This window comes from Geotrypetes seraphini, chromosome 4 (genome assembly GCF_902459505.1).
Source record: "Geotrypetes seraphini chromosome 4, aGeoSer1.1, whole genome shotgun sequence".
Classification (NCBI taxonomy): Eukaryota; Metazoa; Chordata; class Amphibia; order Gymnophiona; family Dermophiidae; genus Geotrypetes; species Geotrypetes seraphini.
The window spans coordinates 197,860,082-197,875,451 of record NC_047087.1 but is presented as its reverse complement, the minus strand read 5'-3'; the positions used below and the strand labels follow the sequence as shown (position 1 = coordinate 197,875,451).

Genomic DNA, 15,370 nt, shown 5'->3' with positions numbered 1-15,370 from the left:
TATTCCCTCTTCATTCTCCATTTCCAGGATAACTTTCTCATCCCTTTAGCGTACAACATCCCCTATTTTCAGTGATAGGATAGGGCAGTTTCCAGTAGTTAATTGCTAAACTAAAAGAGGAAAATTAAACAACATGATTTAAAAATTACAGTAGAAATTCAGGGATATAGTTGGAATGCATTATATGCCACTTTCGGACCTCTTCATATTTATTCTAAGTACATTAAGAAATAATTGGGAAAGAAAGATAAAAACAGACTCCACAATACACAGCTTGTGGTGCTGAATATCCAGAGGTTGTGGTAAGAGCGGATAGCATAGCTGGTTTTAAGAAAGGTTTGGACAATTTCCTGGCGGAAAAGTCCATAGTCTGTTATTGAGAAAGACATGGGGGAAGCCACTGCTTGCCTGGATCGGTAGCATGGAATGTTGACACTCTTTGGGTTTTGGCCACCGTGAGACCGGGCTACTGGGCTTGATGGACCGTTGGTTTGATCCAGTAAGGCTATTCTTATGTTCTATATTCTTATGAATAAAGCAGCTTCTGGCGATATTCAGATCAGGACCCGGATAAAGTTAGAACAGCCTTTATGCAGATGTAACTTATTTGGATAGTTACCCAGTTTGCGGACTGTTTATTGCTGCTAACCAAATAACTCCTGGATTATTTATTTATTCATTCCATTATTTAGCCCCTCCTTCCGACAGCGCCCAGAACAGGTTACAAAGTGATATTTATAAAAATAAAACAATAAAACAAATGAGATAAAACCAATTAAATTAAACAACAGCTCCAGCCTTCCAATTTCCCTTCCACACATCAATATGCTAGGTTGAAACAAAGTTTTAACAGCCTTGCAAAATCCCAGATGATCATTAATAGATCTAACAGAGAGAGAGACCCTATTCCACAATCCAGTGGTCTCAAATACGCGGCCCGGGGGCCACATGCGGCCCTCCAGATACTATTTTGAGACCCTCAGTATGTTGATCATAATCACAAAAGTAAAATAAAACAGTTTCTTGATCATATGTCTCTTTAGCTATAAATGACAATATTATTATTAAGACTTAGCCAAAAGGAAAGATTTATAAACTATAAAGAGTTTTACCTCATGCAAAATTGTCATTTCTTTAATAAGACATTAACTCTTTTTTTCTGAGGCTCTCCAAATACCTACAAATCCAAAATGTGGCCCTGCAAAGAGTTTGAGTTTGAGACCACTGCCACAATCTGACCATAAAATAATAATAATAATAACATTATTTTTGTATACCGCCATACCTCGAAGAGTTCTAGGCGGTTCACATTGGTTAGACAGAGATTACAAGTGGTTACATATCAAGATGGTCATAGAGTTGCAAACAACATGGAAATAGTAGTTACAAGTGGTTGCATATCAAATTGATCGTAGAGTTGCGAATAGCAAGGAGAGAAGAAGGGGGGAGGGTGGGAGACAGGGGAGGGGAGTGGGTCAGAAGGGGGGGAGGAGGAGGATAGAAAAGGGGATTAAGGGTCTTGTTCTCGAAATAGGTGAGTTTTGAGTAGTTTTCTAAAGTAGAGGTAGTTGTAGGCCTTGAGGACCATTTGGGCTAGCAAAGGGTTTAGTTTGGCGGCTTGGAAGGCGTAGGTTTTGTCAAGGAATTTTTTTGAGTGGCATAGTTTTAGGGAGGGGAAGGAGAAGAGTTGAATTTTACGGGAGTTCTTATAGTTGTGGTTAAGGGCGAAGTGGGGGGTTATATAGCTTGGGGATAGACCAAATATTGCTTTGTAGCAAAAACAGGCGAATTTGAACAAGATTCTGGATTCTAGAGGGAGCCAGTGGAGTTTGTGGTAGAAAGGGGTGATATGGTCCCATTTTTTCAGGTTAAATATGAGGCGGACAGCGGTGTTATGGATCATTCTTAGTCTCCTGATGGTTTTCTTTGTGGAGCTCAAGTAGATGATGTTGCAGTAGTCTAGTATGCTAAGAATGGAGGACTGTACTAAGAGGCGGAATGAAGTGTCGTCGAAGTATTTTTTTATGGTGCGGAGTTTCCATAGTGTCGAGATTCATTTCCTAACTGTGATATCAGTGTGTTTCTTGAGGGATAGATGTTTGTCCAGTGTTACACCCAGTACTTTTAAAGTTTGTTCGAGGGGGAATGTGGATCCATTTACTTGAATCGTGGTGTCTTTGATTTTGTCTTTGGGGGTTGCTAGGAAGAATTTTGTTTTGTCTGGGTTTAGTTTTAATCTGTAGGATAGCATCCAGAGTTCTATCTGACTAAGTATGCTTGTGAGGGAGTTAAGGAGTTCTTGAGTGAAATTGGTTAGAGGGATGATTATGGTAATGTCGTCCGCATAGATGAAGAATTTTAGGTTGAGGCTTTGCAGGAGGTTTCCTAGGGAGGTGAGGTAGATATTGAACAGGGTGGGGGACAGGGGGGAGCCCTGTGGCACACCGCAGGAGTTTTCCCAGGGGTAGGAGAGTGAATCGTTTTTAAATACTCTGTAAGATCTGTTCCGTAGGAACAGGAATAAGAGTAAACTTGAGAGCGGGCATACTGTAACTGAAAAGAACTGGCAAAAGAAAATACCTCTCTTTCTGAGAACTTAATGATCTCCTACCACATATACAGTATTTAGGTACCATGCCATAAAACACTCTACATGCCAACGCCAGTATTTTAAAACTGAATTGTTTCTCGATTGGAAGCTACTGCAAGGACAGATGAAGTACGATCCCATGAACCCACATTTTTCAAAAGTCAAATTGTTGTATTTTGAACACGTTGGAACCTTACCAAGTTCTTATCTGGGAATCGCACAAATAATGCATTGCAATAGTCAATATGTAAGAATACATAAGCATAGAGCAGTGTATCACAAACTGTGTGCCTCCTGAGATTTCAGGTGTGGCGCAGCCCACTGGGGAGGAAGGAGGAGAGGCACCGGCGCTGGCTGACTGCCTGCAGGACGTCCTGTAGGCAATCAGCCGGCGCCAGCACCTCTCCTGACACCCCCCATCTCAGGGCCCGTCTGGAAGGCTTTCGCGCATGTGCGGATGTTGACATGATAACATCGCGCATGCACATGATGTCATCGCAGTGACGTTCGCGCACTTCTGGATGCCTCAAGCAGCGGCCACTACATTTAGTGTGCCATGGCTCAAGAAAGTTTGCGGGACACTGGCATAGAGCAATTGAACAAAATCAGGCTCTGTAAAATAAGCATGAATTCTGCGTGACAAAGATAGTAAAATGAAAAAGAACACAACTGAGACATATGATTCTCAAAAGTTAATCCAGCATCCAATAAAATTCCCAAGCCCCTCAATATTCAGATATCATTGGCAATCTCCCGCGGTCCACACAGATACCAGAAATTCAATGCCAGTGCCATATCTGGCAACCAGCATTGAATTTCCGGTCTATCTTTGGCCGGCCGAGACATAAAGGGGCATTATCGATAGGACGTCTAAGTCCAACTTTGGACATTTTGAAAAAATCATTCAAAAATAGGATAGAGAAAATGTTCATTTTTGAACCCACAAGATGTCTATCTTTTTTTTTTTTTTTTTAAATGGCCCAGCTAGATGTTTTGCCCAGCTAGACGTCCAAAGCAATCTATTTGCATGTAGGGGGGGGGGGGGGGGGGGGTCAGCATTTTTAATGGACTGGCCACACAGTCATGCCAGCAGAGCAGTGGGGCACTCTAGGGGGCACTGCTGTGAACTTCACATTAAGAGTTCCAGGTACATATCTTACCATAGCCCCCATGCATTATATGATGAGCCCTTCAAATCTACCTAAAAACCTACAGTACCCACCTGTCTACCACCTCAATAGCCCTTATGCCTGCAGGTATTACCAATATGGCCGTGCAGTAGATTTTTGGTGGGCTCACACTTTCTACCACAAGTATACAACTTATGGTGGCATATGAGCCTGAGTCCCTTTCTCTGCAGTCCACTGTACTGCCCACCAGGCTACTTCCAGGGACCTACTTGTAAGACATCCAAGTGCCGGTTTATGCCATCTTATGGACATCTTTTTTTGTTGTTGTTAAATGAGCCCCATAGTGGACTAGGCCAATATTCAGCGGCTAACCAGCTAAATCTTAACAGCCAAAGATAGATCATTCTTATAGGTGGCTCTATCTGGCCACCAAAATTAGCTGGTGAGCCACTGAATGTAGCATAGCTGGTCACTGCCCAATCCGCTGAGCCAGATATTCAGCGGATGATAGCTGGCTATCTCCCATTGAATATTTCTGGATAGTTGTCTATATCAGTGATTCCCAACCCTGTCCTGGAGGACCACCAGGCCAATCGGGTTTTCAGGCTAGCCCTAATGAATATGCATGAGAGAGATTTGCATATGATGGAAGTGATAGGCATGCAAATTTGCTTCATGCATATTCATTAGGGCTAGCCTGAAAACCCAATTGGCCTGGTGTTCCTCCAGGACAGGGTTGGGAACCACTGGTCTATATTCTATTTAGCTGGCCGGGAACAGCTCTCAGCTGGCTAAAAATAGCACTGAATATCAGCCTCGGTCTTTAGCTCCTATTCAGAACCCTTCCCAAAATAAAAATTGATAAGGAAACTGACAATTCCCTCTATGTATCATAAAAATTGAGTTTCTGAAGCACCATCATCCAGTTTTTTATTTCAGTCAAACAAATCTGCAGTTTCTCTAACTGACCCTCAGAAACTGATCCCAATGGAATATATAACTGAACATCATCAGTAAATTAATGACTATAGATTCCATATCTTAATGCAGTGTCAATGACTGAACGTACATAAAGATTAAAATGCAACGGTGACAGTAAATCACCTTGTGGTAAACCTTGTGGATCCGCCTTAGCTCAGCCCCTGGATCATCCCAGCTTGACTAAATAATGTTGGGGTGGTCAGTGGTAATTTTTGTGACATTAGTCAGGTAATGCTGCTGAAAATTAGTGGCTGGCCAAAATGAGCTGCATTTTAGAGAATGACATGGGGACAAATTTTTCCCCTCCTCGCGGGAACTCATTTTCCTGTCCCTGCCCTGAGAGTTCTTTTCCTGTCCCTGCCCCATTCCTGCAAGCCCTGCCATCATCTGCAGAAGCCTCAAACACTTTAAAATTATAAGTGTTTGAGGCTTGTGCAGTTAAGACAGAGCTTACAGGAATGGGGCAGGAACAGTGATAAAACTCGCGGGGATGGGACAGGGAAATTGAGTTCCTGCTATCAGCTCCAGACGGTAGGTGAAATTATCACCAACTAATTTGGGCATTTCTGATTTATCAAACCTCGCTATGTGACAAGAGGCACATAAATCTAGAAATTCATGTTTAATAACATTGTAGGCATGGATGTAAAAATGTAAGGATTTCATGGTCAGTAATCTATGTCCATGTTCCATATACAGTGGAACCTTGGTTTACGAGCATAATTTGTTCCAGAAGTATACCTGTAAACCAATTTACTCGTATATCAAAGCGAGTTTCCCCATAGGATGTAAGGGAAACTCGCTTGATTCGTTCGACCTCCCCCTTCCCGTGGCCACCGGCCCTGTTCTACCTTACTCCCCCCCCAGGCCACCTGCACTGCTCCACCTCCCCTCCCCCGTGATCCGGCATCCCCCCGCCCACCGCGATCTGGCATCCCCACTCATCCACCCACCCAAACACATTCTCTTACCCCTATCTGGCACCAGCACCAATGCACAGGACATGCCAGTGCTGGTGTCCGAAGATCTTTCCTCTTCCTTGTGCTGGGCCTTGAGCATCTGGGGGGGGGAGAGGGGAGAGGGATGCCGGTTTCCAAGGTGCAGATTTTGTGAATGTTTTGCTCCTCTTGCAAAACACTCGCAAACCGCGGCACCCCTAAATCGAGGTTTGACTTTATATACATGGGTTCTTCAAAAATTTTCCGCGCTTTCATATTTTCACAGGAGAAATAGTAAGAGGGCTGCTAATTTAACATGTTTTTTCCAGATTTATACAGCTAAAACAATAAAAAGGAATTGTATTTTCCAAGGGCATGTCGTAGAATATCTAGAACAGGGGTGTCCAACCTGCGGCCCAAGGGCCGCATGCGGCCCAGTGAAGTATTTTGTGCGGCCCCGGTTGAGGGCGATGCAGTGTTTTCCTCTGTTGCCCCCGGGTGTTTACCATCTTGCCGGCTCCCTCCTCTGTCTTGCTGCAGTGTTTGCACGTTTGTGTGGCCCCAGAAACATTTTTTTCGGCCAGTGCAGCCCAGGGAAGCCAAAAGGTTGGATACCCCTGGTCTAGAATGTCATGTGACTAGTCACTTTGCAGGTAGTGATGTAATTTGCTTTTGAGATATTTAATAAATAGTGTTTAAAAAAAAAATAAATGTGCAGAAACTTTTTGAAGATCTCTCGTATAATGCATCATATTTAGGTCTCGGTGGTTGGTGTAGTCTGTGGTATGGTCACAAACCTATTCAAGTTGCTTTGGTTAACAATGTAGTCAGTGATGTTTTTAATAGCATGCTTTGCATAAAATGGAAATCAAAATTATTTTATTATAGCTCATGTCGAGATTTTTTGGGGTGAGGAGAGTAATCAAATAATAATAAAGTAAAGCTGTTTGCATTGCTTTTACTGACATGTCAGATCTTTCTTTTCGCAGAACACACCAGTGGGAACTCCGATCTTTATCGTGAATGCCACAGACCCAGACCAGGGCACAGGTGGCAGCGTCCTTTACTCCTTCCAGCCCCCTTCCAAATATTTTGCCATTGACAAGTCTCGGGGCATTGTGTCAGTATTAAATGAACTGGATTATGAGACAATCCAAGCCTTTCAGCTACAGGTCAATGCCACGGTAAGTCCCTAGCACCAGATAAGTTTCGAAATGTGATTCAGTTATTCTATTTTATTCTTTTTTTTTTTTTTAATATTTAGATATTTATTGAAAAAACTTTGTATATTACAAATGACATCCATTATGCATTATACATTATCAACTGCTCCTCATCAGCCGAGTAGGAGCAAATAATACAAACAGTTGAACCATGCTTTTGAAATAACAACTTAATCCCGCTTTCTGTAATATTCACAAGACACGTTCCCATATATTCATTCTAGCCCTATTTTCTCCCCATAAATCCAATTCCCCTTCCACAATATCCCCCTTATCCCCCCCCTCCCGGTCCCCATACTTCTGGCAGACAACAAATCATGTTATTTCGAGAGATCCCTTAAAAAGCCTCCAATATTTCTTCCAATTTATTCCATGTAAGCAAGTACGTTATGTATATATGTCGCCTCTTGGCCAGTGCTATTTCCATCTTACCAATAGATAACAGTCGGTTTACCCATGCAGTCTGTGAGGGAGCTGCAACATTTTTCCAATGGTTGGCAATAAGACATTTCGCTGCCGCCAAGCCCCATCTCAAAATTTTTGTTTGCCATGGTCTTTCCCTATTATTATGTAACCCCAAGAGACAGCTCTGAGGGGACACCCCCACACATTCACCCAGACATTCAGATAGTTTGTTAGTCACTGATAGCCAAAATGGTTGAATGATCCTACATTCCCACCAAATATGCACAAAGGTCCCCTCATGCAGACCACATCTCCAACAGAGTGCTGATGTTCCAGGGAACATTTTATGCAGTCGATCCGGAGTGTAGTACCATCGTGTTAAAACTTTATAAGCATTCTCCTGTAGTAATGCGCAGGAAGAGGCTTTATAAGTTTCCCTACAAATTGTATCCCAGTCTTTAATAGACATCCGTATGTCCAAGTCCCTCTCCCATTGTTTTCGATACAGGTAAGTAGTAGGCGAGTAACCCCTCCTATACTGATATATTACTGATAATGGCTTCGGAACTCTCTGTAGTAATAACCAAAGGTTTTCTATCGGTTCGTTTTCTAAGTGGAGTCCAGATCCCCAACCCTGCGCCACCATAAAGTGTCTAATTTGCAAATATGCAAAGTAGTCGTCCTCTGTGATATCATATTTCTGCTGGATAGTGGTAAATGGCATGATCCCATCCTCCCCCAGTAGATCTCGAAATTTTCTGATCCCTTTTTGAGACCATCGATGAAAGGCTCGATTTTCTCGGCCTGCTGGAAATAAAGATTCAGTAGTTATATTTGCCATGGAGGAGACCCTGGCCCCACCGCCCATCAGTTTGCGCATTTGGTTCCATAAACGCGCCAAATGCTACACAAAAGGGTTTGATATGCTCTGGACCCATCTACTCTGCGACCCAGAGGACCATTGCATAGTTTTCAGAGGTTCCTCAGCACTATATAACTGTTCCAATTGTATCCCACTTTTATATTCCCCTATTTCCCAGTCTAGCACTAGTTTCAACTGTGCCGCCTGATAATACCACAACAAATTGGGTAATCCCCTCCCTCCTACCTCCCTGGGTGCCCACTATTCTATTTTATTCTTATTTATATTCCGTACAATTCTCACAATAGATTCTAGGTGGATAACAATAATTAAAAAGATAGTGTCCATACAAAATTATTCATTTAACAATCATTAAAGGTAAAATGTTTTAAACAATTTTCTTTTTTAAAAAAAATTCTTTATTCATTTTCAAACTTACAATAAGTGTGACATATGTTCAAACAAATTAACAATAAATACATCACTTAATAATCATCATTGGTACAAAACATAAACTCTTATCACCCCCCTTCCCACCCTTTCCTACCATATAATCAAATATCTTATAGAATATGTAATAGTAAAATAACCCCCCTCCCCCCCTCACTATTGAACTTGTAAATTTAAGGGAAACAATTTCATCTAAACAGTACAATATTTTGTTAATGGCTCCCACACATCTTGAAATTTCCTGAAACATCCCCGCTGTATTGCAATAAATCTCTCCATTTTATAAACATGACATAAAGAATTCCACCAGAAATTATAATTTAATCTACACAAGAAGAAACTTTTCTTAGTGCAGTTGGAATATTAATTAATATTAAGTTACTTATGAAAGAATAAAAAGTGGTAATGGTCTCTTCTTGCCCCCCCCCTCCTTCCTTCCCCAACTACCCTTCTTTGTCAGATATGGTGTCTATTATATAAGTCCTGGACTTGTTACAGTCAGAGCGTGTAAGGCCAAGGGATGACAGAAAATGTAACAATCCAGAGATGCATATTTCAGCTGATTGTGCAGTGTTCTTAGGTGTTTGTCATTAGTATCTTTAGCATATGCTGTTTACTTCAGACTGTAAAGCCTTTTTTCAGGGTTTTCTAGCCCCTAACCAGATCCCATGTTTATTTCCTATCACAAATATAAGTTCGTTAAAATTACTTTTAAAAATTTAGGTATATAAACCATAGCTCATTTATCCGCTCCTTTACAAAGCCGCACTAGCATTTTTAGCGCCAGCTGCCACGGTAACAGCTCAGGCGTTCTTAGGAATTCTGTGAGCATTGGAGCTGTTACCATGATGGCTGGCGCTAAAAACGTTAGTGCGGCTTTGAAAAGGAGGGGAATAGCTAGAAATATTGTTTGTAAACCATTACAGTTTCTGGTTTATAGATTATTGGTCATAGCTCATTAGGCTATAGCTTCTTTTTGGATCACATTTTCTGATTCCTGTCAGGCTCCGAAAGTTAGGCGGCAATAGGCATCTTACCGCTGTCTAACTTAATTGTTTTAATTGGTGCTAAATGAAACAGTTTCAAGTTTATTTGTAATTTGATATAGCGACCATCACAAGTATCTGGTCGGCTTACAATAATAAAAAAAAAAAAAAAAAAAAAAAGGAAGATATTTAAAATTGCATAAATAGCTAAGAAAAAAAATGGGGAAAGTTAATGACAAGACAAAGACATAATTAAGACAAGTGGGTGACGAGAGGAGGGAGGGGGAAAGGGAGGTTGTTAATTACATTATGTAAATGAATAAAAAAGAAGGGAAGAAAGGGAAGGGTAAAACTAAAGGGAGAGGGGAATGTCGCTTCTTAAAAGCGTTTCTATGTTTATTAGGTTTTGGTTTTCTTTTTTTGGGTTCTCAGTTGGAGTTTAGATAGGCGTCTTTGAAATAGAAATGTTTTACGGTGTGTTTTAAACTTGTTTATGGAGTTTTCAACAAGGAGGTGAGGTGGCATTCTATTCCAAAGCGAGGGTGCGACAGTGGAAAATATAGTATTTCTAGTATAGTATAAGTCCTTAATTGAGGGGACTGTCAGTAAGTTCTGATTAGTAAATCTAAGGGCCCTAGCAGGGGTATGAGGGGTTAGATATTTGTCTAGAAAGGCGGGGAGATGAAAGGTCCTAATTTTGAAAACTAGGAGGAGAATCTTATAAGTTGTTCTGTGAGAGACTGGTAACCAGTGTGACTCTCGAAGTAGCGGGGTGACACGATCATATTTTTTGGCTTTATAGATGCGTTTGGTTGCGGTATTTTGAATTAATTGCAGTTGACGGATTTCTTTTTGCGTTGTTCCATGATAGAGTGAGTTGCAATAGTTTAGGTGTGAGATGATCAGTGAATGAATTAACGTTTGAATAGAAGTAGGTTCTAGGACTGAGGTTATGGAGCAGATTAAACGAAGTTTGTACAAACAGGTTAATTTGGTCACGGTAGTTGAAATGTTTGTCAAAAATGATTCCTAAAAGTTTGAGTTTGGACTCAATTTGAAGGGGAGCAGAGTCGATAGTTATGTGTCCAGTTAGAGAGTCATTGTTTTAGAGAGGGAATAAAATCCCTTGAGATTTTGCAATGTTCAATGAAAGTCTATTGGTTCGAAGCCATAAGCTAATTTTGTCTAGTTTAAAATTGATTTCTTGGATGTCGTTGACCACGTCATTTAAAAGGCAATTAAAAAAAAATATCTACTGCTAAGCAGCCACCCCAACCGGCACCTATCTCCCTGGCACATAGCGACGCTGACGCATGGAAGAAAGCGTGGTTAAGAGTGGCGCCAGACTTCAGTGTCACTATGCGCCACTGGCCGTGATTCTGACATGATCCTAGGTACCAAAAATGTAGGCCTGTAAAACCCTGGCTTACATTTCCGTTACCTATGGTCCCATCAAGCCGTGATTCTGGAAGGAGCACCTGTTGGTGATTGACACACGGCAGGCAGGGCAGGATTAATTTGTCGAGGGCCCCTAGGCAAACAAGTACACTGGGCCCCCTGCCCCGCCTCACCCCACCATGCGCCCAGGCAGAAACAGGAAGCTGCGTGAGAGGGAAGTTTTGGGCAAGCAGCACCGCTTGCACAATTACAGTTCCCGTTGTCTTTCTTACCCGCGTTGCTTGCTTGTCTTACTTTCCGTCGATGGTAGGGGGGGGCTGCGTTGCCGATTGGAGTGGGGCCCGTGTTGCCGATCAGGGGGGCCTGCGTTACCGATCAATGCTGGAGGGGCTCATCGCCATTTGGAAAAAAACAATGTTGATGCTCTCCTTCATCGGGCCCCCCTGACCATTTCGGGCCCTAGGCATGTGCCTACTTGACCTATTGGTTAATCCTGCCCTGGCGGTAGGCACCCATTTTGTAAGTGCGTGCCGTAGCAGTTGCCACGTCCAGAATCAGCCCTTTAGTGCACACCAAATCAGTTTGGCATGTGTTAACCTACAAATTAATTCATGCATGTTAAATTGTTTTGTGTGTTTAAAAAGTTTATATGAATGTGTGAAATGAACAGCTGTGCTTGAAATGTTTTCCAGTTATCATAGCACATCTTTGCAAACTGGGGTTCCCTTAATACTTGGATGATTGACTGATGAACACTCTCAGGCAGGGGTAGGAGCAATCCATCTAGGTAGCCATTTAGGCACTTCAGTCACTAGGGTTTGTTATCTACTATCCTAATTTGAACCTAAGTAGAACATCTTCTCTCACATCAAGCAGCACTATGGGGTAAAGATCTAGAACAATTACTCGTGCCTACTACTTATAGGGAATTCAGGAAATGCCTAAAAACACACCTGTTCCTGAAATACTTAGGAAACCAACCTATGCAATCTTAGTCCTCAACAAACGATCTCTAGAACTGTTAATCACTAAGTCTGTACTTTGTTTATTCCACTCAATTTGTAACATCTCTAATCATTGTAAACCGCAGAGAACTTCACGGTCCTGCGGTATATAAATTGTTATTATTATTATTATTTCAGTTTGAATTTGCAGATGATTTGTTAGATATGACCCAAGCTATGCCTAAAACACGGCCAATAACATACAGGCCAATTTCAAATGATCATAGTATCTTGGTTTAAGCATCAGGGGGAAATTTTGTAAACAAGGTGCCAAATAGACTCATAAATGATTAAAATACCAGCATATATGTGCATAAATGACAAAAGGGCAAAGTGGGTGGGACTTGATATATGCTTTTTCTGTGTGGTTGCAATCGAAGTGGTTTACATATTTAAACAGGCACTTATTTTGTACCTGGAGCAATGAAATGTTAAGTGACTTGCCCAGAGTCATAAGGAGCTGCAGTGGGAATCAAACTCACAACCTCAGGGTGCTGAGGCAGCTGCTTTAACCAATAGGCCTAAGCGCTGTTGTGTAAATATATGTGTGTCTTACATAGTCTGTATTTGACAGGTGGGTGTAAACATGGATGGAGTTTAAACAGCTTACAAACTTATGCATGCAATTTTTAGAATATAGTTTTTTAAAATTGATTTTTATTTGGCTCACACTTTTTTCAGTTGTAGCTCAAGGTGAGTTACATTCAGGTTCAGTAGATATTTCTCTGTTCCTGGAGGGCTCATGATCTAAGCTTGTAGCTACTAGAATGGAAGATTAAATACTTTTAAACCTTTATGATACCAGCCATTACATTTCTTTGATCTTTTACCCCCCCCCCCCCCCCCCCCCCATAATCAAGCTGCACTAGAAGTTTTTAGTGTGGACTGGTGAAATAAGTGCTCCGATGCTTATCTAAATTCTATGAGCATCGGAGCATTTACCACTTTGGCTTACGCTAAAAACCTCTAGCGCAGCTTGATAAAAGAGGACATTAATAAATTGTTTTCTTGGTGCAATTTGCATTCATCTCTGCCTGGCAACCACTGATATCAGACAAAAGATAGAGGCACCAAGGAATCAATGTAGGCATCCAACTGAAGGCCTAGGATAGTAGCTCTATAGATATAATCTATTTATTTGCATCCAGTTCCTCTCTTGATTCTATTCTGTTCTACAGGTATAGTCCCTTGGAGCAGTGTCTCCAACTGGGTTCATAATGCATATACCATGAAAGCAATGAACCATATTCCTAAGCCAGGGTATATGGAATATGATCTCAGGCCTCATAAGAATAGTATTACCAGATTTTGTTCTGATAAAACCTGGACATATGGCCCAGCCCCCCCAAAACCTCTTCTCCTCTTTCCTCCAGCACGAGGCTGTGACATCATTAACATAAGAACATAAGAACATAAGAAGTTGCCTCCGCTGAGGCAGACCATAGGTCCATCCTGCTCAGCGGTCCGCACCCGCGGCGGCCCATCAGGCCCATTGCCTGAGCAATGGTCTATTCCTATCTATACCCCCCAATCCCTTTTTCTTCTAGGAATCTATCCAAACCTTCTTTGAAACCATTTAATGTTTTCTTGTCTACAACAGCCTCTGGAAGCGCGTTCCATGTATCCACCACCCTCTGAGTGAAAAAGAACTTCCTAGCGTTTGTTCTAAACCTGTCCCCTTTCAATTTCTCCGAGTGCCCCCTTGTACTTGTGGCGCCCCTTAATTTGAAAAATCTGCCCCTGTCTATTTTTTCTATGCCCTTCAGGATCTTGAAGGTTTCTATCATGTCTCCTCTAAGTCTTCGCTTCTCCAGGGAGAAAAGTCCCAACTGCTTCAATCTGTCGGTATATGGGAGATTTTCCATTCCCTTTATCAGTTTGGTTGCTCTTCTTTGTACTCCCTCAAGTACCGCCATGTCTTTCTTGAGGTACGGCGACCAGTACTGGACACAGTACTCCAGATGCGGCCGTACCATTGCACGATACAGCGGCATGATGACTTCCTTTGTCCTGGTCGTAATACCCTTCTTAATGATACCCAGCATTCTGTTTGCTTTCCTAGAGGCTGTGGCGCATTGCGCCGATGCCTTCAGTGTTGCGTCTACCATCACTCCCAGGTCTCTCTCCAGGTTACTAACCCCTAGTGGTGTTCCCCCCATTTTGTATGTGAACATCGGGTTCTTTTTCCCCACGTGCATGACCTTGCATTTCCCCACGTTGAAGCTCATCTGCCACTTTTCGGCCCACTTTTCCAGCTGCGTTAGATCCTTTTGGAGATCCTCGCAGTCTTCCTTGGTTTGAGCCCTGCTGTATAGTTTGGTGTCATCTGCAAATTTAATGACTTCACACTTAGTTCCCGCCTCTAGATCATTTATGTAGATATTGAACAAGAGCGGTCCCAGCACCGACCCTTGCGGAACTCCGCTCGTGACCCCTTTCCAGTCTGAGTAGTGGCCCTTTACGCCAACCCTCTGCTTCCTGTTTGCCAGCCAGTTTTTGATCCATCGGTGGACCTCCCCTTGTACCCCGTGGTTCCATATCTTTTTAAGCAGTCTTTCGTGTGGCACCTTGTCGAAGGCTTTTTGGAAGTCAAGGTAAATGATGTCTATAGATTCCCCTTTATCCACCTGGCTGTTCACTCCCTCAAAGAAGTACAATAAGTTTGTGAGGCATGACCTACCCTTACAGAAGCCATGTTGACTCGGTTTTAGCTGCCCATTTTTTTCGATGTGTTCACAGATGCTGTCTTTAATCAGTGCCTCCATCATCTTTCCCGGGACTGAGGTCAGGCTCACCGGCCTGTAGTTTCCTGGGTCCCCCCTTGCGCCCTTCTTGAAGATGGGCGTGACATTTGCTATTTTCCAATCCTCCGGGATCTCTCCGGTTTTTAAGGATAGGTTGCATATCTGTCGAAGTGGCTCCGCTATTACGTCTTTTAGTTCCTTGAGTACCCTTGGGTGAATGCCATCTGGACCCGGCGATTTGTCGCTCTTTAGTCTGTCAATCTGCTTGAGTACATCTTCTTGGCTTACCTCTAAATCGACCAGCTTATCGTCTTGTTCTCCTATTACGATCTCCTCGGGTTCTGGTATGGTGGTTATATTCTCCATCGTGAAGACTGATGTGAAGAACTCATTTAACCTGTCAGCTATCTCTTTCTCTTCTTTTACAACTCCCTTTCTGTCTCCATCGTCCAATGGTCCCACTTCTTCTCTCGCCGGTTGCTTCCCCTTGACGTATCTGAAGAACGACTTGAAGTTTGTTGCTTCCTTTGCCAGTCTCTCTTCGTATTCTCTTTTTGCTTTTCTAATCACTCGGTGACACTCTTTCTGGTGTTCTTTGTGCCCTTTTTGGTTCTCCTCTGTTTGGTCTTTTTTCCATTTTCTGAACGATGCTTTCTTGT

General features: G+C 42.4%; 1 protein-coding gene across 1 annotated transcript in view; it reads left to right on the top strand.

Annotated features, from left to right (window-relative positions):
- Positions 1-15,370, top strand: part of CDH23 (cadherin related 23) — a 1,673,137-nt gene that overhangs the window by 551,398 nt on the left and 1,106,369 nt on the right. Inside the window, exon 7 of the mRNA XM_033942780.1 lies at positions 6,629-6,823. Within this exon, the coding sequence (XP_033798671.1) occupies positions 6,629-6,823 (195 nt within the window). The remainder of the gene's footprint in view (positions 1-6,628; positions 6,824-15,370) is intronic.